Here is a 21,916-nt window from a genome sequence, read left to right on the forward strand (position 1 = left end):
TCTTTATATATATATATATTGTAAGGGATCTTCCCGGGGTAGGGTGTGTTTGGACACAGTTCACAGCAGACTTGGAATATATGAAGCAGATCTTGGCGTTTATTCGTGGTACAAACAGTCCAGCAAACAAAACATACAGCAACACCGTGCTTTCTAAGTACAACAAAATAAACAAAAGACCTAGCCCGGCTGGGCGCTTACTAACAGGTTCTTCTCACCTATCTGACATTTATAAAGACAGCGTCTTTTCGCCTGGATATCGCAGGGTGGGTTTTAGCTCCAGCAGTGTCTGTGCTTGCAGCTTCCTTCAACATACAGGCTGTTCATTCCCTGGCTGGGAGCAATCACCTGCAGGCCTTGCAGAGCCTTTACCTTCCCAGGCTAATTAGGATCAAAGCTCACCTGATCCCAAACCCAGAACTGGATCGGGGGATGTGGAATGACAGGTCCCTCTACCAAACCTACCTGCCATTCCATATAAACCCAGGCCCGGCAAAATTACTTAACCACTCAACAGCATATCGCTGCTGAGAAACTGATCCATCCTGGATTTACCATCTCACACTATGTCGCAACCTAGGTGAGATGTACACCCCCTCGATCACTTCTCCAGTGACATGTCTACATATCCCCCCCCTCTTTTTCAGACCGGAGGGCTGAGCCTTTTGTCCCCACAGACAACTTACCCTCGACAATGCATCAGCATTTGCCTGTAATTTCCCTGGCCTGTGTTCCACAGTGAAATTAAAGTTTTGTAGGGACAGAAACCATCTAGTCACTCTTGCATTTCTCTCCTTGTTTAACTTCATCCATGTTAGGGGGGCATGGTCTGTCACCAACTTGAATTTCCTGCCTAGCAAGTAATACTTTAAAGCTTCTAGAGCCCACTTTACTGCCAAACATTCTCGCTCCACAATGGCATAATTTTTCTCGGCCGGGGTTAGTTTCCTACTCAAGTACGTCACTGGATGCTCCTCACCATTCACTACTTGTGAGAGTACTGCACCTAAGCCTGTGTTAGAGGCATCTGTCTGGACCAGAAATTCTCGCCTGAAATCGGGGGTGATTAACACAGGTGGTTGGCACAAGGCAGACTTAAGGCTTTGGAAAGCCTTCTCGGCCTCTGGGGTCCACGTGACCATTGCTGTCTTTCCGCCCTTTGTCAAGTCAGTTAGTGGAGCAGCAACTGTGGCAAAGTTCGGCACAAATCTACGGTAATACCCCGTAATACCCAGGAAAGCTCTAACCTGTTTCCTTGTCAGGGGTCTAGGCCAATTCTGTATTGCCTCAATCTTATTTAGCTGTGGCTTAATCAACCCTCTCCCAATAATGTAGCCCAGATATTTGGCCTCTTCTAGGGCTAGAGCACACTTCTCGGCATTTATGGTCAACCCCGCATCACTTATGGCATCCAACACGGCCTGTACCTTACAGAGGTGACTTTCCCAATCAGGGCTAAAAATGACCACATCATCGAGGTAGGCAGCTGAGTAATCACGATGTGGTCGCAGAATTAAGTCCATCAACCTCTGGAAGGTTGCAGGCGCTCCATGTAACCCGAATGGCATCACTACATACTGGAATAGTCCATCAGGGGTAGAGAATGCCGTTTTCTCTTTAGCCTCAGCAGACAGTGGAATCTGCCAGTAGCCCTTTGTGAGATCGAGGGTGGTTATGTACCTGGCGTTACCCAACTTCTCAATTAACTCATCTACCCTGGGCATAGGATACGCATCGAACTTGGAGATCTCATTCAACTTTCTGAAATCGTTACAGAACCTCCAAGTTCCATTGGGCTTTGGGATTAGCACAATTGGGCTGGACCATTCACTCTGGGACACCTCAATTACCCCCAGAGCAAGCATACGTTTTACCTCGGCAGATACGGCTTCCCTACGTGCCTCCGGTATCCTATAGGGCTTAAGGTTTACTCTGCTTCTAGGCTCAGTTTCAATGTGATGATGGATGAGGTGTGTACGCCCTGGGAGGTCAGAGAACTTGTTTTTGTTTTTCTGTAGAAATTCCTGAGCCTCCTGTTTCTGTGACACTGATAGAGTATCACCTACCTTGACTGGAGGGATTGGTTGTGACAAATTATTAACAGTATTTGTCGCCACCAAGGATTCCCTGTCTTTCCAGGGCTTGATCAAGTTTATGTGATAAACTTGGAAAGGCTTCCTTCTACCTGGTTGGTGCACCTTGTAGTTCACCTCACTGATCTTTTCAACAATTTCATAGGGACCTTGCCACTTCGCCAAGAATTTACTCTCAACAGTGGGGACTAGTATAAGGACCCTATCGCCTGGGTTGAATGTCCTGATTCTTGCGGACCGGTTGTAAATCCTACTTTGGGCCTCTTGAGCCCTCTGGAGGTGTTCCCTTACGAGGGGCATTACAGTGGCTATACGGTCCTGCATTTGTGCTACATGTTCAATAACACTCTTGTATGGGGTGGACTCATTCTCCCATGTCTCTTTTGCGATGTCCAGTAGACCCCTAGGGTGACGACCATAGACCAACTCGAATGGTGAGAACCCGGTGGACGCTTGGGGCACTTCCCTAATAGCAAACATGAGGTAGGGTAATAAATGATCCCAGTCACGACCATCTTTTTCCACCACTTTCTTCAACATATGTTTCAAAGTTTTATTAAATCTCTCCACCAATCCGTCCGTCTGGGGGTGGTATACAGAGGTACGGATGTGTGAGATTTTAAATAGTTTGCATAACTCCTTCATTACTTTCGACATAAATGGCGTACCTTGGTCAGTTAGGATTTCTTTGGGGATCCCAGTCCTAGAGAACATATAAAACAACTCACGTGCAATTGTTTTAGATGCAGTGTTTCTTAAGGGTACAGCCTCAGGATAGCGGGTCGCATAATCCAGGACTACCAAAATATACTGGTGTCCTCTAGCTGACTTTACAATGGGACCCACTAAATCCATGGCAATACGCTCAAAAGGCACCTCTATAATAGGGAGCGAAACCAAAGGACTGCGAAAATGAGACACTGGGGCATTAACCTGACATGTGGGGCACGACTCACAGTATTTTTTAATGTCATCATATATGGCCGGCCAAAAAAATCTCTGGAGAACCCTCTCTCTCGTTTTGTCAGTCCCCAAGTGTCCCCCAAGAACATGGTTATGAGCCATGTCAAGCACCTGACGCCGGTACGGCTTAGGTACCAGAAGCTGTTCCACAATCTCATCCTTAATCTTATTGACTCTATAGAAAAGATCATTAGTCACCGAAAAATGTGGAAATCTTTTTTCAGCATCTGGTTCCTGAGGTACCCCATTCATAACAGTAACCTGCTCTCTCGCATTTTTGAGAGTGGGGTCCTGTAATTGTGCAGCCCCAAAATTATCCCTAGACACCTCTAAGTCTAGTATATTTTGCTCAGTGGGAGGATCCTCCTCCCCAACCAGGACCTGCAAAGGAAAACAATCATTTTCATCCTGCATACTTTTATCATTCACAGCGGACAAGGCAACCTCCTTAGAGGTATCCTCACTCCTTTTGGGGATTTCTCTTTTTTCCCAGAGAGCCCAGAATAACGGAAAATCGCGGCCCAATATTACATCATGCATGAGGTTTTTAACCACACCCACTTCATATTGTACGGTGCCTTGTTTAGTCCCGACTTTAGCCCGCACTATAGGGTACACTTTTGTATCACCATGTATGCACACAACACTCATATGCTTGTTAGGCTCTAAGTCCCCAGCCACCAGGCTAGCATGCACCAAGGTTACGAGGCTTCCTGAGTCCATTAACGCTTTAACAGGAAAGTCATTGATTGTGATGTTGCAGATTTGCGGTTCAGTCTCTAGTCCAGGAACTGCAGCACAAGATGGTTCCGCAAATAGCGACTGGCGCCGGCTAGCGTCACATTCCATGGGTTCAGAGGTAAGAGGGCAATGGGCAGACACGTGTCCCGCCTCATGGCATCTCCAACACTGGATAGGGGCTGGTCTCCTTGGCAAGGAGTCCTTTTTAGAGCCCCTTAGCCACCCGGGACCATCACCAGTCTTTTGTCCCTGAGACACCACTTGAGCCCTTATCCCTCCATCAGCAGCCCTCCACACTCCCCCAATAGATGGAAGTCTCTTACCAGCTGACGGCACAGGTCTGGCGCTCCGGGGAGGTGAAGATGCTGCAGGAACATCACGGAGGTAGTCCTCAGTCGCCTGGAACCTCTCCACAAGGTTGACAAGTTCGTTTGCATCCTTAGGATCACCTTGTCCCACCCAGCGTTGCAGGTCAGTAGGAAGTGCTCGGAGGTAGCGATCCATCACGATCTTCTCTAGGATTTGTGCAGGAGTAGAAGTGTCTGGCTCCAACCACTTTCTTGCCAAATGGATTAGGTCATACATCTGGGACCTCGCTGATTGGTCCAGACTGTAGCTCCAGTTGCGTACCCTCCGGGCACGGACCGCAGTAGTAACTCCTAGTCGGGCAAGTATCTCTGCTTTTAGCCGAGTATAGTCCTTGACCTCTTGCTCACTGAGGTCATAGTAGGCCTTTTGAGGTTCACCTGTTAAATAGGGCGCAATTACCTCTGCCCATTCAGCGGCTGGTAACTTCTCTCGCTCAGCCACGCGCTCAAATATTGTTAGAAAGGCCTCAACATCGTCCTCAGCAGTCATCTTTTGCAGCGCTTTCTGCACAGTCCTTCTCCCAAAAAAATTTTCTGGAGCGGCTCCCTCCACTGTGGGTGGATTAGCAACCACAGGCGCCTCTCGATTTGCTATCAGGTGCTCGAGAAGTTGTTGTTGTGCAGCCATCATCTGCTGTTGTGCAGCCATGGACTGTTCATGTCGTCTATTGGCCTCTGTCTGCGCCTGCTGTTGTGCAGCCATCATCTGCTGTTGTTCAGCCATGGACTGTTCATGTCGTTTATTGGCCTCTGTCTGAGCCTGCTGTTGTTGCAAACTCACTTGCATAAACTGCTTCAGCATCTCCTCCATGTTGCTGGACTGTTCTTGGAGTTTAGATGCAGCTTTCACCCAGGACATAAGCAGCTGTAGCCAAGTCTGTCCACACCGTTGCCCCTAGCAACCGTCTGTTGCCCGCATTCGAACACCAATTGTAAGGGATCTTCCCGGGGTAGGGTGTGTTTGGACACAGTTCACAGCAGACTTGGAATATATGAAGCAGATCTTGGCGTTTATTCGTGGTACAAACAGTCCAGCAAACAAAACATACAGCAACACCGTGCTTTCTAAGTACAACAAAATAAACAAAAGACCTAGCCCGGCTGGGCGCTTACTAACAGGTTCTTCTCACCTATCTGACATTTATAAAGACAGCGTCTTTTCGTCTGGATATCGCAGGGTGGGTTTTAGCTCCAGCAGTGTCTGTGCTTGCAGCTTCCTTCAACATACAGGCTGTTCATTCCCTGGCTGGGAGCAATCACCTGCAGGCCTTGCAGAGCCTTTACCTTCCCAGGCTAATTAGGATCAAAGCTCACCTGATCCCAAACCCAGAACTGGATCGGGGGATGTGGAATGACAGGTCCCTCTACCAAACCTACCTGCCATTCCATATAAACCCAGGCCCGGCAAAATTACTTAACCACTCAACAGCATATCGCTGCTGAGAAACTGATCCATCCTGGATTTACCATCTCACACTATGTCGCAACCTAGGTGAGATGTACACCCCCTCGATCACTTCTCCAGTGACATGTCTACAATATATACAGTATATATATATATATATATATATATATATATATATATATATATATAGTTATATAGTTATATAGTTATATAGTTATTTATATATGTAATTCAATTTTCATACATTATATTTCCTGCTGGTACTTAATAAATTGTCCACTGTGCGGAATCAAACAATTTCCCCTTAATATTGCACAGTGTACCACCAAATTAAGTGAATAATATTGAACATATAGTGAACCATACAAAATATAAGAAATATATAAAATTCCTTTTGTGTAATGGTAACAATAGAGCAAACTTTTGCCACAGGTAAAAGATCACTTCATTACACTATGACTTCATCATACTATCTGCACAATGGTCTTATTTGTTTTTTGTTTTTTATGTTATGGAAGCCTGCTGAAAGTTGGAAGTTCATCCATGGGAATTAGCAGTGAAATCTCTGAATGAACCATCTGTTACTCAGAAGACTCATTAAGGCTTGATTATCTAGTCCCACATATGTGAATTTATTGGCAGAGACTTTGGTTTGTACACAGTGGAATGTGATATTCTTTGACCTGTGGCAAAAGTTTGCACTATTGTTACCATCACACAGAAGGAATTTTATATATTTTATATATTTCTTATATTTTGTATGGTTCATTGTATGTTCAATATTATTCACTTAATTTGGTGGTACACTGTGCAATATTAGTAGGTTAATATTAGCACGGTTATTCATTCAAAACACACATACATATATATACACCACATTGTAAATAACCTTTTTTTTGTTTTTCAATAAGTGATCTGTTTTCAGCTGCATAAGGGGCTTAGAGAGCTGTGGGTGGAGAAACAACAGCATGCTGATCTTCCCAGTAAATGGCTGTGCCAATGGAGGACAGGTAGAATGTACTCCCAGCACAGCCAGAAAAATGACCACCCTGAGAAGGATGTGCTCTCGTGGTCAGTTTGAAATGTGAGAATAGGGGACTGGTAGGAACAACAGGTGTTTCACACAAAGGAAGCAATGCAAAGAGAACAGGATACTCTTTATAACAAGTTCATGGTACAACAGACACATATCAGGAAGATTAAATGTTGGGGTAACATATTCTTTAATAAATACAGAGCCGAGTTATTTCTGTCTTCTATATCTGAGATTAGCTGTGCATTTCCCTTGTTCAAAATTAACTTCAGTATTTCTCAACTCTGTGCTATAGAACACAACTTTATCAGTTCCTTCTTAAAAGAGATGAAGTGCTTCTGCAAAATATAACTAGACCTCTGTAGCGCCAGGCTCCTGAAGAGCACGCGCTATGTTTTTGTAAATTTAGTTGTTCCTAAGACCATAGTTGGGTTTTAGGGTGAATTACAATAAATTATGGTCTCAGTATCAGTTTGGCTGGACTGTATTATGTTCTGCCTGGACATGGGTGTGGGTGTCACCTATGGCAGGCATTGGAACGCAGTCTGGTTGGATGTATTGGGTACCAATTTCTCTCTTGGAGCCAATCAGCGGGTGCATTGTCTCGCTGTGTATTCCGGGAGGGGGTACTTAACGTGGTTCTGGGTTCTGGTCCAGAAGTATGTTCTGAATCCCTGGTCCTGGTCCTCCTGACCAGCCCCCAGAGGCCCTCATGGCCTGGGGTGCGGATCCCTCCATTTCCGAGTCTCGGGGCTGGCTAGCCCGAGGTACAGTAACTGGAAGGAGGGTTCCAAGGTGGTTCGGTGCCGTCTCGGTTTTGGAGAAGCCCAGCAACTGAACACACAACCAGAGAAGGACTCTTCATAAGGCTGGCTGCTCGGTAAGAGCCTGGAAGCTAAGCTGGAGAGGACACCAAGGTGAATCCACATTCTACTGTATGAAAGTTCCTAGTTTCATCCTTCAGTTACAACTAAGTCTGTGGCAGAGACTTTTCTCATTCTAAAGTTCTACAATCAAGTCTGTGGCAGAGACTGTGCTTTTTTGAGTCACCTGTCGGTTACTAAATCCACAAAGGGGGATTTAGCCGATAGCGGTAACATCCAGTTACGAATGGCTATTCCCTGGATTGTATAGAGAGAGACATTCAAGCGTCAGTTCCAAGAGTACCTGAGCTTTACTACCCATACCCTCTATTCCCTACAGAGAGACTGTGTTCTGTTCAACGTTCTGCAAATAAAAATCCCTAAAGTGGATTCAAGTGTCGGTCTCTACAGCTTATTGGGCCATCAACCTCGGGAAACCCCTAGACGAGCACGAGGAGGAGAAGGTAACGGTAAGCCCAAAATAACCAGCCGCACCTTCGGGGGTCAGTGCTACACCTCTAAATACTACATACAATATATAGGCTGACTAAGTGGAAATTCAAAGCTTTATTTTTAAAAAGCTGTGATTACCTTCTGAACTTTGCCAGAAGGCATAGGCTTTCATCCTTAGTGCAGTACGGAATCGCTCCTTGTTGCTCACTCCAATGTTTTTTGGCTCTTTGGAGGGACTTTCTTCCACGCCTTCAGTGTTCAGTGGGGAAAAAGTTTTGGCTTTTGGACTGGTTCCACGAGGATTGGACAGGCGTACTCGATCTAGAAGACTCCATCTTTGACTGTAAAGGAAAAAAAAATAAAGTTTAATAGAGGCCTATAAGCTCAAGGAACTTATATTTGTAAATTAATTTGACCAAGCTATCTACAATATTCTCAGATGGGCAGATGTCTCCAGAAGGGTGGCTTGAGAGACATCGGATGGTGCTTAAATTTATGACTTCATTGAGAAAATCTTTCCTAATATTAGGAAGGGTGGCTGTATGACACACAACTTTTAATCATTCTATTTTTTCCAAAGCAGTATGAAGGATATGCCTTTATTACGAAATTTTCCAACAAGCTGGAAAAACTCTCAAGAACATTCTTAGAGGTCTAAAGTATTCAAATGAAAGTTATGCAAGCAAGATGAATATTAAAAAAAATATATATATATATATTTTATAATAAAATAAAAAAATAAAAAATGTACTGCTAAAATAAGTAGCAGTAAATTAGACCAGCTTGACATCTCCTGGAGAACTCAGGGCATTATTATTATTATTATACAGGATTTATATAGCGCTGACAGTTTACGCAGCACTTTACAACATTAGGGTAGACATTACAATACAATACAATTCAAGACAGGGGGAATCAGAGGGCCCTACTTGTTAGAGCTTACAATCTAGGAGGGAGGGTCAAGTTATACAAAAGGGTAATAGCTGTGGGGGATGAGCTAATAGAGAAAATAGTGCAGTTGTTAGATGGAGGCAGGATAGGCTTCTCTGAAGAGGAAAGTTTTCAGGGATTGCCTAAAAGTGGATAAAGTTGGAGACAGTCTGACAGATTGGGGTAGTGAGTTCCAGAGGATGGGCGAGGCTCGGGAGAAGTCCTGGAGGCAGATATGGGAGGAGGTGATGAGGGAGCTAGAAGAGCAGGAGGTCTTGGGAGCAATGAAGTGGGCGATTAGGTTGGCATTTGCAGTCGTATTCCGTAGAACATATCCGCACAGCACTTATCCCAGTAGTCATAGGAGACAGCTCCTTAATTTGCTGCTATAAAGGGTCAGGCTATTTGATCATAATACAGCACTCAACCATCTACGGTAGATCGGGGTGAGGAGGGGGAGGGGGGCCCACGAAAACGGGAGGGCCCGGGAAACTGAGGACCAACGCATCAATACAGGTCAGCCCTGTGTCTCATAGTACGCTTCTCTCTTGCACCCAACATCCCCAGATCTTAGTAAACTTTTTGGGGAATTTACGACTCATAAAAGTAAGCTTATACAGAGGGAGGGCAGAATCAATCAGGGCTTTCCAGTGGGCTACCCTAGGTGGGTCAGATTTCTTCCACTGCATAAGAATAGTCTTTCTGGCATAGAACGCTGTATAAAACACAAACAGCTGTTTATATGTATTTGGTGCCACCCTGTCACACACGCCCAGCAGTAAAACTACCGGATCTAACCCCAACGAGAGGTCCCCAACTTGGTTGATCTCCGGCACCACACCTTCCCAAAATCATCTTATAACCGGGCAATCCCACACCACATGTATAAAAGACCCCATCTCAGTGGTACACTTCGGGCATCTATCCGAGTATCCCGGGTATATTCTGGAGAGGCGTTGCGGGGTACAGTATGCCCTATGAATAAATTTCAACTGTATGTACCTGTCCTTAGCTGATATCATCAATGGCAAATATTGTTGTATCCCCTCTTCCCAATCATCAGTCGACCAGGGTGGGGAGGTCCTCCTGCCATTTCTGGAAGAGGCTATGTCCCCCCCTGGCTGACCCCGTCGAGATCCTAAGATAAAGAGAGGAGAGGACACGATCTGCCTCCTGGGCCATGAGGAATTTCTCAACAATGTGGGAGTGTAAGATTACTCCTGAGGGGAATTGTGCTCTCAGTGCGTGGCGTAATTGTATGTGAAAGGGACGTAGTTTAGAGATGTTTTGGAGGTTGAGGCGGCAAGCTTTGGAAAGTGATTGGATGTGGGGCTGAAAGGAGAGTTCAGAGTCCAGGATAACACCTAGCACCCTGACATGTGGGCATGGGTGGATGGTTGTGCCATTACTCTTGACAGAGAAGTCAGGGGAAGAGGCGCGTGGGGGAGGAAATATTATAAGTTCGGTTTTGGACAAGTTGAGTTTGAGGAAGTGCTGTGACATCCATGTAGATATGTCTGTTAGTAAGTTGGTGATGCGTGAGGAGACTGATGGAGTGAGTTGAGGGGTGGAGAGATAGATTTATGTGTCGTCAGCGTAGAAATTATATTGAAAGCCGTGAGTGGCTATCAGCTGACCCAGGGAAGAGGTGTAGATTGAAAATAAAAGAGGTCCAAGAACAGAACCTTGGGGGACTCTGACACAGAAGGGAAGAGGAGTGGAGGAAGTAGAATTGTAAGTGACACTGAAGGTGCATTTGGATAGGTAGGATGAGAGCCACTGAAGAGCACAGTCAGGGAGACCAAGGGAGTAAAGTTTTTTGAGGAGGAGAGAGTGGTCAACCATGTCAAAGGCAGCTGAAAGGTCCAGAAGTAGGAGTACAGAATAGTGTCCATTGGTTTTTGCAGTTAGTAGGTCATTTGTGAGTTTTAAAAGAGCAGTTTCTGTTGAGCGTTGAGGGCGAAATCCAGATTGAAGGGGATCAAGAAGGTTGTTTTTAATGAGGTAGTCACTCAGTTGGTTGTAAACCAGGCGTTCAAGGAGTTTAGAGGAAAAGGGGAGCAAGGAGATAGGGCGTAGGTTGTTAAGATTGGTAGGGTCCAAACATGGCTTTTTATGTATGGGGGTGACCAGTGCATGTTTTAGAGCGTTGGGGAAAATGCCAGAGGTGAGGGAGAGATTGAAGATGTGAGTTATAAAGTGTAGGATAGAGTCAGATGGCGACCGTAGTGTTTGAGAGGAAATAGGATCCAGGGGGCAGGTGGTTAGGTGAGCGTTAGAAAGGAGTTTAGCAACTTCGTCTGTAGTAGCAGTTTTGAATAAGGGGAGCGTTGAGAGTACCTGTTGTAGTGGGGTCTTAACTTGGGGAGATACCTGTACAGTGGAGATTTCATAATGGATTGTATCAATCTTGTTTTTTAAGTGATTAGCAATCTCCTGGGCAGTGAGTGAGTCAGTGGGTGGAGGCGGTGGAGGACGGAGTAGAGAGTTGAAGGTAGAGAAAAGTTTACGGGGACTGGACGAGAAGGTGTTAATAAGAGTTGTAAAATAGGTCTGCTTGGCATCTGTTTGCCAGTGTTGTAGGGGTCAAGGCCTGATTCTTCGTGTAGTGAGGGGAGTGAGCTTGTCCAGGGTGGTGGACAGGGATTTATTGTAGATGGAAGTGGCTTGGTTGGGGTCAGGACAGGGGAGAGATTTTGTCATAGAGGTGGTCAGCAGCAGAATAGAGGAGAGAAGCGTTGAAGTTGCAAAAGTTTCTACGGGTGATGGTTAGGCGATTGGAGGGAAAGGTGTTGGAAGACAGGGAGAGAGAGAAACTAATTAGGTGATGGTCGGAAAGAGGAAAAGGATTATTTGAGAAGTTGCATGGAGTGCAAAGGTAGGAGAATACAATGTCAAGGGTGACATAGAATATAGAACATAGAAAATAGGACATAGAAAATTTGTATCTTAAACACACTACTGCTATGGTGCCCAACGTACAGATCCGAGGACCACATGAAGTTCTTTAGTACTCATTGACTGGTCTCCTGAAGTTTTCACTGACTAGGAGCCAAGGAAAGGAAAAATATTCAGATTAGCTTCTGCTGCCTAAATGGTTTAGGTCAGTGATGGCGAACCTTGGCACCCCAGATGTTTTGGAACTACATCTCTCATGATGCTCAACTACACTGCAGAGTGCATGAGCATCATGGGAAATGAAGTTGCAAAACATTTGGGGTGCCAAGGTTCACCATGACTGCTTTAGGTACATTTCTTTACTTCGTGCAGCTCATTCCCTTTTCTTTTTTTTTTTTTTTTACTACCCTATGTAGTGAATCTTGGTCAGAGGAATATAAAAACACTGCACCGTTATTTCTAATGCCGCGTACACACGACCAGACTTTCCAGCAGAATAGGTCCGACAGTCTTCCCGAACGAACTGCCTTGGCCACACACAAACGGACTAAGTCCGTTCGAAAGTCCGTTCGTTTTGAACATGATGACGTAAACGGGACTAAACAAGGAAGTTCAATAGCCAGTAGCCAATAGCTTCCCTTACGTCGTATTTTGTCCGTCGGACCAGGATACAGACGAACGGTTTTCCTGAATTTTAGTCTGTCGGAATTGAGTTCGTCGGATAGATTTGAAACATGTTCTATTTCTAGGTCCGTCTGATTTTTTTTGAAAAACTATTGGACTAGCTCACACACGATCGGATTGTCCGACGGACTGATCACGTCGGACCTACTCTGCCGAAAAGTCCGGTCGTGTGTACGCGGCATTAGTGGTTGTAGGAAGCACAAATGTTAGAGCACCAATATATAAAAAAGGCTAGCACAGTGTTTCTCAACCTATTTTCAGTCTCACGGCACTCCATTCTAAAATTTAAAAAATGAACCTAAATAGTTTTACATAATGCATTGGCCTCTACACATGTAGGACACCCATCATTAGAGGCGATTTTTATCTTTACAAAGCAATACAGTGCCTTGCGAAAGTATTCGGCCCCCTTGAACTTTTCAACCTTTTGCCACATTTCAGGCTTCAAACATAAAGATATAAAATTTTTATTTTTTGTGAAGAATCACCAACAAGTGGGACACAATTGTGAAGTGGAACGAAATCTATTGGATTTTTGAAACTTTTTTAACTAATAAAAAAATGAAAAGTGGGGCGTGCAAAATTATTCGGCCCCCTTACGTTAATACTTTGTAGAGCCACCTTTTGCTGTGATTACAGCTGCAAGTTGCTTGGGGTACGTCTCTATCAGTTTTGCACGTCGAGAGACTGAAATTCTTGCCCATTCTTCCTTGCAAAACAGCTCGAGCTCAGTGAGGTTGGATGGAGAGCTTTTGTGAACAGCAGTTTTCAGCTCTTTCCACAGATTCTCGATTGGATTCAGGTCTGGACTTTGACTTGGCCATTCTAACACCTGGATACGTTTATTTGTGAACCATTCCTTTGTAGATTTTGCTGTATGTTTGGGATCATTGTCTTCTTGGAAGATAAATCTCCGTCCCAGTTTCAGGTCTTTTGCAGACTCCAACAGGTTTTCATCCAGAATGGTCCTGTATTTGGCTGCATCCATCTTCCCCTCAATTTTAACCGTCTTCCCTGTCCCTGCTGAAGAAAAGCAGGCCCAAACCATGATGCTGCCACCACCATGTTTGACAGTGGGGATGGTGTGTTGAGGGTGATGAGCTGTGTTGCTTTTACGCCAAACATATCGCTTTGCATTGTGGGCAAAAAGTTTGATTTTGGTTTCATCTGACCAGAGCACCTTCTTCCACATGTTTGGTGTGTCTCCCAGGTGGCTTGTGGCAAACTTTAGACGAGAATTTTTATGGATAGCTTTGAGAAATGGCTTTCTTCTTGCCACTCTTCCATAAAGGCCAGATTTGTGCAGTGTACGACTGATTGTTGTCCTATGGACAGACTCTCCCACCTCAGCTGTAGTTCTCTGCAGTTCATCCAGAGTGATCATGGGCCTCTTGGCTGCATCTCTGATCAGTCTTCTCCTTGTCTGAGCTGAAAGTTTAGAGGGACGGCCAGGTCTTGGTAGATTTGCAGTGGTCTGATACTCCTTCCATTTCAAAATGATCGCTTGCACAGTGCTCCTTGGGATGTTTAAAGCTTGGGAAATCTTTTTGTATCCAAATTCGGCTTTAAACTTCTCCACAACAGTATTACGGACCTGCCTGGTGTGTTCCTTGGTCTTCGTGATGCTCTCTGCGCTTTCAACAGAACCCTGAGACTATCACAGAGCAGGTGCATTTATACAGAGACTTGATTACACACAGGTGGATTCTATTTATCACCATCAGTCATTTAGGACAACATTGGATCATTCAGAGATCCTCGCTGAACTTCTGGAGTGAGTTTGCTGCACTGAAAGTAAAGGGGCCGAATAATTTTGCACGCACCACTTTTCAGTTTTTTATTTGCTAAAAAAGTTTAAAATATCCAATAGATTTTGTTCCACTTCACACTTGTGTCCCACTTGTTGGTGATTCTTCACAAAAAATTAAAATTTTATATCTTTATGTTTTAAGCCTGAAATGTGGCAAAAGGTTGAAAAGTTCAAGGGGGCCGAATACTTTCGCAAGGCACTGTATACCTTTACACACTGGTACTGACTATTTTTCGTGTGTTTCTCTTCTCCCTCAGTTTCTCTCCCTCATTCAGCTAATGTGACTCCAGTGTGGATGGAGAGGGGCAAACAAGGATGTCCTCAGGAGCCTGACATCCTCTTTATCAACTTATGATAGCACTGGTTGTTAGGAAGCTGGCAGCTGGCCTGCACGTTGACCATGGATGTAATGCTGCACAATAAAAACCCGTGGCTTTGGGTAACAAAAAAAAGCAGGCTTGATTCACCCATCACCTTGTTGACAATTTTTGGGCAATTCGTCAAGGCACCCCTGAAGAACCCAGGAGGAACATCAGGGTGCCACAGCACCCTGGTTGAAAAAGGCTGCACTAGTAGACGCATGTTCATTTGAACAATCATACAAAAGTTCTCATCAGTATATTCAGTGATGGACGCATGGATTCCAATGGGTTTTTTTATTTATTTCTTTTTTTGAAGCACATGATTAGAGCCTGGGGCTCCAATTGGCTTAAAAAAAAGGGTGTGCTCGAGGCGCAGAGCACTGTGCCCGGAGCCCACCCAGTTGTGTGACATTAGCGAATGAATATTTACTAATGTCTTCCTGTTTCTCCTCCCGGCCATGTGGCGATTGAGCGACTGGCGGGGGAGGGGGAAGGTGGTTGACTGGGGCGGGTGGGTTTCTTGGCTGGGGGAGGCCACGGGTTGTCACCCCACCCCCCCCCAGGAAAATTAAGCACCAGCCGCCACTGTTTAAAAAACGATTTTGGAGTAAATGGACTTTCCCCAACAAAAAAACACACGTGCTGTTAGAAATTCGTTCATTTCAGAAAAATTTCAGTCTTGCTCCTTTGAATTTTCTTAAAATGAAACATCGATTTGACCCCGCTAACCATTAGACAACACAAATGTTCCTAAATAAACATTTTTTTAATTATATTTTACTGCTACGTGGCCAGCTTAAACGATAAGTTTCCCTTTTAACAAAAAATAATAAACTTTTTTGCAGGTACAAAAAAAATGTGCATTTTGTTTTTTCTTCTGGAGCCTCTAGCATTGCACCAATGGTCAGCAGATCGCTGATGCCATGCAGGTCTCCTGCAGATCTGTCAGTGTAGTTCATTGGAAACTACTGCAAAGGATGTCGGGACTTGTAGTTTTCCATTCACAGAATGGTTGAAACATATAAGGTGAACTTACCCTTTAACAGTCTCATATAACATGTCATCAGTCTCTGCTTCCTGTAGCAAGCCTACAGTTTCAAACCCCTCCCGTAGTAGATATGCAGTCTCGAACCATCTCTTGTAGTATGTCTACAGTCTAAAGCCACAAGGTACGAAAATCAGAAGGGGTTTGTCGTTTGACAGGCTGTTGTCCGAAGTTCTTACCGTTAGTACCCTCCTTTCAACAAGTGTTTTCCAATTTTCGGATGACAGGCTAGTACATTTTTGTCAAACGACAGCTCCACGTCAGATTTTTGGATGGTCAGTACACAAGTCCGTCACACAAAAGTCGAAAGTACAAACACGCATGCTTGGACTCAATGCTCACCAAACACGAAATTAGCAGAAGGGGCCCAAAGGTGGTGCTCAAGAACTGAAATTCCTCGTAGTACGTCACTACATTCATGTTTGTGGTACAATAACTTGTGGAACATTAGTATGCAAGACAAGATCCTGGCACACGCCCGTTTGACAAAAATCAGACGCTCAGTTGTCCAAGTGTGCTTCATGCACACTAGCATTTTTCAGAAGCTCAAAGAAAGCTGAAAAGGAATGCTGGATGACAAATACGGATAAAAGCATTTTTGTGCCAGCTTCTAGTAGCCTTTTAGTAGCTTTTTGAAGTATTTAGAAGCTTTTAGGAGCATTTAGGAGTATTAGTATTTTATTAGCGCTTTAGAGTACATGTACAGATAAAAAAAAAAAACTAAAAGAAAGCTGTTAGAAGCATTTAGGGGCATTCAGTGTTTTTTTTCTGCTGGAAAAAAACGCTCCAACAACCCTCTACAAAAACAATTTTGTTTCTGCTCCTAGATGCTGAAGCTCAAAAAAAAAGCTAATAGCCTAAACTAGTGTGCCTGGACACATAGGATAACACTATTTTGCTTCTAGGAGCAGAAAAAATGCTAATATCAGCTTACAGGAGCTGAAAAAAACGCTAGTGTGCATGGAGCCTAAAGCCTTGTACACACGATCGGACTTTCCGACGGGAAATGTTGGATATCAGGCTGCTGGCGGTAAATCTGACCATTTGTATGCCACATCAGACAATTGTTGTCAGACTTCCCACAGACAAATGTTGTCTAGCAGGTTTTAAAATTTTCCACGGACAAATGCATGTTATCGGATTTTCCATGCGTGTGTACACAAGTCCGTTGGACAAAAGTCCAAAGTACAAACACGCATGCTCGGAAGCAAGGACGAGCCGGAAGCGGTCAGTCTGGTAAACTGTCGTTCGTAATGGAGAATTAACATTCGTGACGCGGCAAATTATGAAATTTCCAAATGCAGCGCACAATCCTCTTCTTCTTTATAATGGGATAATAATGAAGCTGCTTTGCAGCAGATACTGATGGAGTTATTGCAAAGAATAATATTATTATGCTTTTAGTTACCACAATCCCGTAGTTTTTAAGATCAAAGATACAATTATGTTGGTGTCAATTTTACATTGTATTTTTTAAAATGTAACTGCCTACTCCCAAACTGTCATTTGAAGTAAAACACATCGCCAAATATTATTCTCCACAGTTTTTTTTATTGTGCATTAAAAAAAGAAAACAAATAAAATTAGACACGCTATCTGTCAATAGAACTTAACCAAAAAGTGCATTCTGTGTATCCAAAAATATAGAAAATATACCAAATCAAATCATTATTCAACCAAACAAATAATGTCAAAGCAATACCTCCAAGGCCAATAATAAATAACATGTTATCTCCTCAGATTCCGCAACATGTCTGGTTGACGAACGGCCGTTCAGAAACGAACTGAAAAGCGCGAAATGAAAAACACAAATCAACACTCACCAAACTTCTACTAACATGAAATTAGCAGAAGAAGCCTAAAGGTTGGCGCTAAAGACCTGAAAAACAATGTAGTACATCACTACGTTTGTAATTGTTGGCCAACAATTGTATGGCCGTGTGTATGCAAGACAAGTTTGGGCCAACACCCTTCGGACAAAATTCCACGGTTCTGTTGGCGAACAATCTGATCGTGTGCATGATGTTTTACAATTTTACTGTAACAAAGAAACTTAAATATGCTGTATGTTCAACCCTTAGATATCAGAGCGCTGCACTTCTTTTATCAAGTAAGCTAACCGCAAATTGCAATGATTTTTTGGACATTAGCCAAAAGAAGGCAAAACATTTTTCTTGTCCTTTTCCAATCTACACAGACAGCCAAAGATAGCTGACATCTTTCTGTATGTGGTGGGTTGTGAAGCATAGTGGGCGCAAGGTGGACAAAGTTATTGGACACCAGACACTTCTTGGATGTAAAAGAGGTTTTTATTTCTCTTAACAGTCCTTTCTGTATTTTTGGGGGAAAGGGGGTTAGGGTCAGGACACCCTTAGATAGTTGCTAATTCAATTGGCAGACTCCGAGATGTCAATAAAAGAACAGCCAGGGAAAGGCCCCAGCAAGAAGCCACATCTGCACATGGAGGAATGTTGTGTCCTATGGTAACAGTCTTTAACAGTTCCCAACTCAAACATAACAGCCCTTTCAGCTAAACTCAAACTGCCTCTTGTAGTTCTTCAACACTGAGCTCCCGGTCTTTCACTAGACCATCTGATTTACTGACTCTGAATCCCTTAAGCTCCTCCAGGGTTTGCGATGGTATCTCCCTCAAGCGTCACTCCGGCTTCTCTGCTGGGTCTCTAGCCTTGCACTCTGAATACTTCCTATGCAGCGTACACACGACCAGACTTTTCGAGGGACTAGGTCCAACAGTCTTTCCGACGGACTTTCGGCGGAGTTCCGACTGACTTTTCGAACGATCGGACTTGGCCACACACAATCACATCAAATTCCGATGGATTTTAACGTGATGACGTACGACTGGACTAGAATAAGGAAGTTCATAGCCAGTAGCCAATAGCTGCCCTAGCGTCGGTTTTTGTCCGTCGGACTAGCACACACACGAACAGATTTCTCAGTCCAGCGGAGTTCTGGTGGAAAAATTTAAAACATGTTCTATTTCTAAAGTCCGCCGGATTTTTGGCAAGCAATGGTCCGATGGAGCCCACACAAGATAGTCCGTCGGACCTTTGCTGTCAAAAAGTCCGGTCATGTGTACGCGGCATCAAGCTTCACCCCTGCTAACCGCTGAGATGCCTGGCTTGACTCACAAGTCTGCTCTGCAAGCGTTTCCTCCATGGGTTTGGTCCCTGGCTTGATCACCGCCTGAAGTTTCCCGATTCTCCACCGCGCCCTTTCAGTGAGAATATGGTTCCAGTACTTGCGTAAGTTACTCACTGTGGTCCCTGGTAAAGGTGGTTGGGCCCTTTGTGGCTATAGCTTCCCTTCTACCTCCGACAACGACAGGTTCTCCGGCCGACAGAACCATCACTTCTGGTTGGACTGCAAGCCGCAGTGCAAACCCTGCGCTGCTCTCCTACTTCTGGATAGGCCCTCACAAAGCCTGATTCCCCCGGGATAGGCCCAATCTCCGCCCTAGCAGCCCAGAGCACATGACACAAGTCCACCCAGAAAGCCATCCAGGGGGCACAGAACATAGATCACTTCATTTCCCTGCAATATATACAGTGGTGTGAAAAAGTGTCCTCATTTCCTGTTCCTTTGCATGTTTGTCACACTTAAGTGTTTCGGAACATCAAACCAATTTAAACAATAGTCAAGGACAACACAAGTAAACACAAAATGCAATTTGTAAATGAAGGTGTTTATTATTAAAGGTGAAAAAAAATCCAAACCCTGTGTGAAAAAGTGATTGCCCCCCTTGTTAAAACATACTATAACTGTGGTTGTCCACACCTGAGTTCAATTTCTCTAGCCACACCCAGGCCTGATTATTGCCACACCTGTTCACAATCAAGGCATCACTTAAATAGGAGCTGCTTGACACAGTAAGGTCCACCAGAAGATCCTTAAAAGCTACACATCATGCCGAGACCCAAAGAAATTCAGGAACAATTGAGAAAGAAAGTAATTGAGATCTATCATTCTGGAAAGGGTTATAAAGCCATTTCCAAAGCTTTGGGAATCCAGCGAACCACAGTGAGAGCCATTATCCACAAATGGCGAAGACATGGAACAGTGGTGAACCTTCCCAGGAGTGGCCGGCTGCCAAAAATTACCCCAAGAGCGCAGCGACGACTCATCTAAGAGGTCACAAAAGACCCCACAACAATGTCCAAGGAACTGCAGGCCTCACTTGCCTCAGTTAAGGTCAGCGTTCATGCCTCCACCATCAGGAAAAGACTGGGCAAAAATGGCCTGCATGGCAGAGTTCCAAGGAGAAAACCACTGCTGAGCAAAAAGAACATCAAAGCTCGTCTCAATTTCTCAACACATCTTGATGATCCCCAAGACTTTTGGGACAACATTCTGTGGACCGATGAGACAAAAGTGGAACTCTTTGGAAGGTGTGTGTCCAAGTATATCTGGCGTAGAAGGAACACTGCATTTCATAAAAAGAACATTATACCAACAGTAAAATATGGTGGTGGTAGTGTGATGGTCGGGGGCTGTTTTGCTGCTTCAGGACCTGGAAGACTTGCCGTGATAAAAGGAACTATGAATTCTGCTGTCTACCAAGAGATCCTGAAGGAGAATGTCCGACCATCTGTTCGTGTACTCAAGCTGAAACGAACTTGGGTTCTGCAGCAGGACAATGATCCTAAACACACCAGCAAGTCCACCACCGAATGGCTGAAGAAAAACAAAATGAAGACTTTGGAGTGGCCTAGCCAAAGTCCTGACCTGAATCCTATTGAGATGTTGTGGTATGACCTTAAAAAGGCCGTTCATGCTCGAAAACCCTCTAATGTAACTGAATTAGGACAATTCTGCAAAGATGAGTGGGCCAAAATTCCTCCAGGACGCTGTAAAAGCCTCATTGCATGTTATCGCAAACGCTTGGTTGCAGTTGTTGCTGCTAAGGGTGGCCCAACCAGTTATTAGGTTTAGGGGGCAATCACTTTTTCACACAGGGCCATGATGGTTTGGATTTTTTTTCACCTTTAATAATAAACACCTTCATTTACAAATTGCATTTTGTGTTTACTTGTATTGTCCTTGACTATTGTTTAAATTGGTTTGATGTTCCGAAACACTTAAGTGTGACAAACATGCAAAGGAACAGGAAATGAGGAAGGGGGCAAACACTTTTTCACACCACTGTAGGTTCTCCCAGAGGGCCAAGGGATTCAAGAAAACTGGGGTTGCCCCAGTTGAAGCAAGTTTATTGCGAAACATGTCGGGTGCTCAGTTTGGTATGTATTGCTAGAGAGATTTTTTTTTCTTGGAAGGGTGCATGTGATCAGCACAGGGCCAATCCACACTTTCCAGGCAGAGGGTGAGTGGTCCTGCAGCCTCATAGAACAATCAGGGGAGAATGGAAACTCCTCTTACAAGCTTTACCCAGAAACTGATAGAAGTCACAAGACTGCTATATACTGCTGATGAGAAAAGGTATTTATCAGTTTATATTTACTAAAATTAATTGCATTTCCATGCTCTATGTACTGTGGGAGACCAGATATAGTGACTGCAGGGCCCTGGGTTTAGTAACACTTTAAAGCCAAAATATAAGATTTATTTGCAGCTTATCAAATCTTAGATGTGATGGCTGTATTCGTTTTCTTTTTTAAGCTTTGTTTCTTCTATTTTTCCCCTGGTGATCTGGCCATTAAGGCTGTTGTTTTTCAACAGAACAAGCTCTCCTGCAAATGTATTAGTTGAGTGTAGAGACAAACCATTTACCACTAACAGGGGTTCTTACATTGATCAGCTTTTAATTACGTAAAGCCTTTTTCTTGATCATACATCACGGGACACAGGAGCTTCATTACATAGTGGGTTATATAGGCACCTCTGGTGATTGGACACTGGTTGACCCTAATTAAGGAGAATTCCTCCCCTATATAACCCCTCCCATCCGGGAGGCACCTCAGTTTTTTCGCCAGTGTCTGGTCGATGGTCACGTAAAACTTAGCTCTATGCGGGTCCCGGCGAGGGCCGAAGGGCTACAACAAACCGGATCCATACCTCGGGCCGATATTTGACTCCCAAGATGGTATGGTACCCGGGCCTCGTTTGCCGAAGACACGAGGTTTTGCCTGTAAGTCCTCTCCATTGGAAGACTGGACTCTGGGACAACCAGACTTGGGGTACTGTTGACTCAGGGCGCCCGTAAGTTTCTGGCAGAGTTTTTTACAAGGCCCAGGTAGGAGGATCTTTTCGTAAGAACCCCAGATACGCCTGAAGGTTGGCTAACAATACC

The 21,916-nt window shown here is 44.4% G+C and overlaps 1 protein-coding gene across 2 annotated transcripts in view; it reads right to left on the bottom strand.

The window, feature by feature from the left end:
* The window catches only part of KCNQ3 (potassium voltage-gated channel subfamily Q member 3), a 391,330-nt gene that overhangs the window by 33,512 nt on the left and 335,902 nt on the right, over positions 1 to 21,916 (bottom strand). For both annotated transcript variants that reach the window (XM_077493360.1, XM_077493361.1), the window contains one exon: positions 8,058 to 8,260. In XM_077493360.1, coding sequence (XP_077349486.1) covers positions 8,058 to 8,260 — 203 coding nt within the window. The remainder of the gene's footprint in view (positions 1 to 8,057; positions 8,261 to 21,916) is intronic.

The sequence above is a fragment of the Lithobates pipiens genome, unplaced genomic scaffold, assembly GCF_037356315.1.
Source record: "Lithobates pipiens isolate NorthernLeopardFrog02 unplaced genomic scaffold, aLitPip1_a1.2 Scaffold_19, whole genome shotgun sequence".
Classification (NCBI taxonomy): Eukaryota; Metazoa; Chordata; class Amphibia; order Anura; family Ranidae; genus Lithobates; species Lithobates pipiens.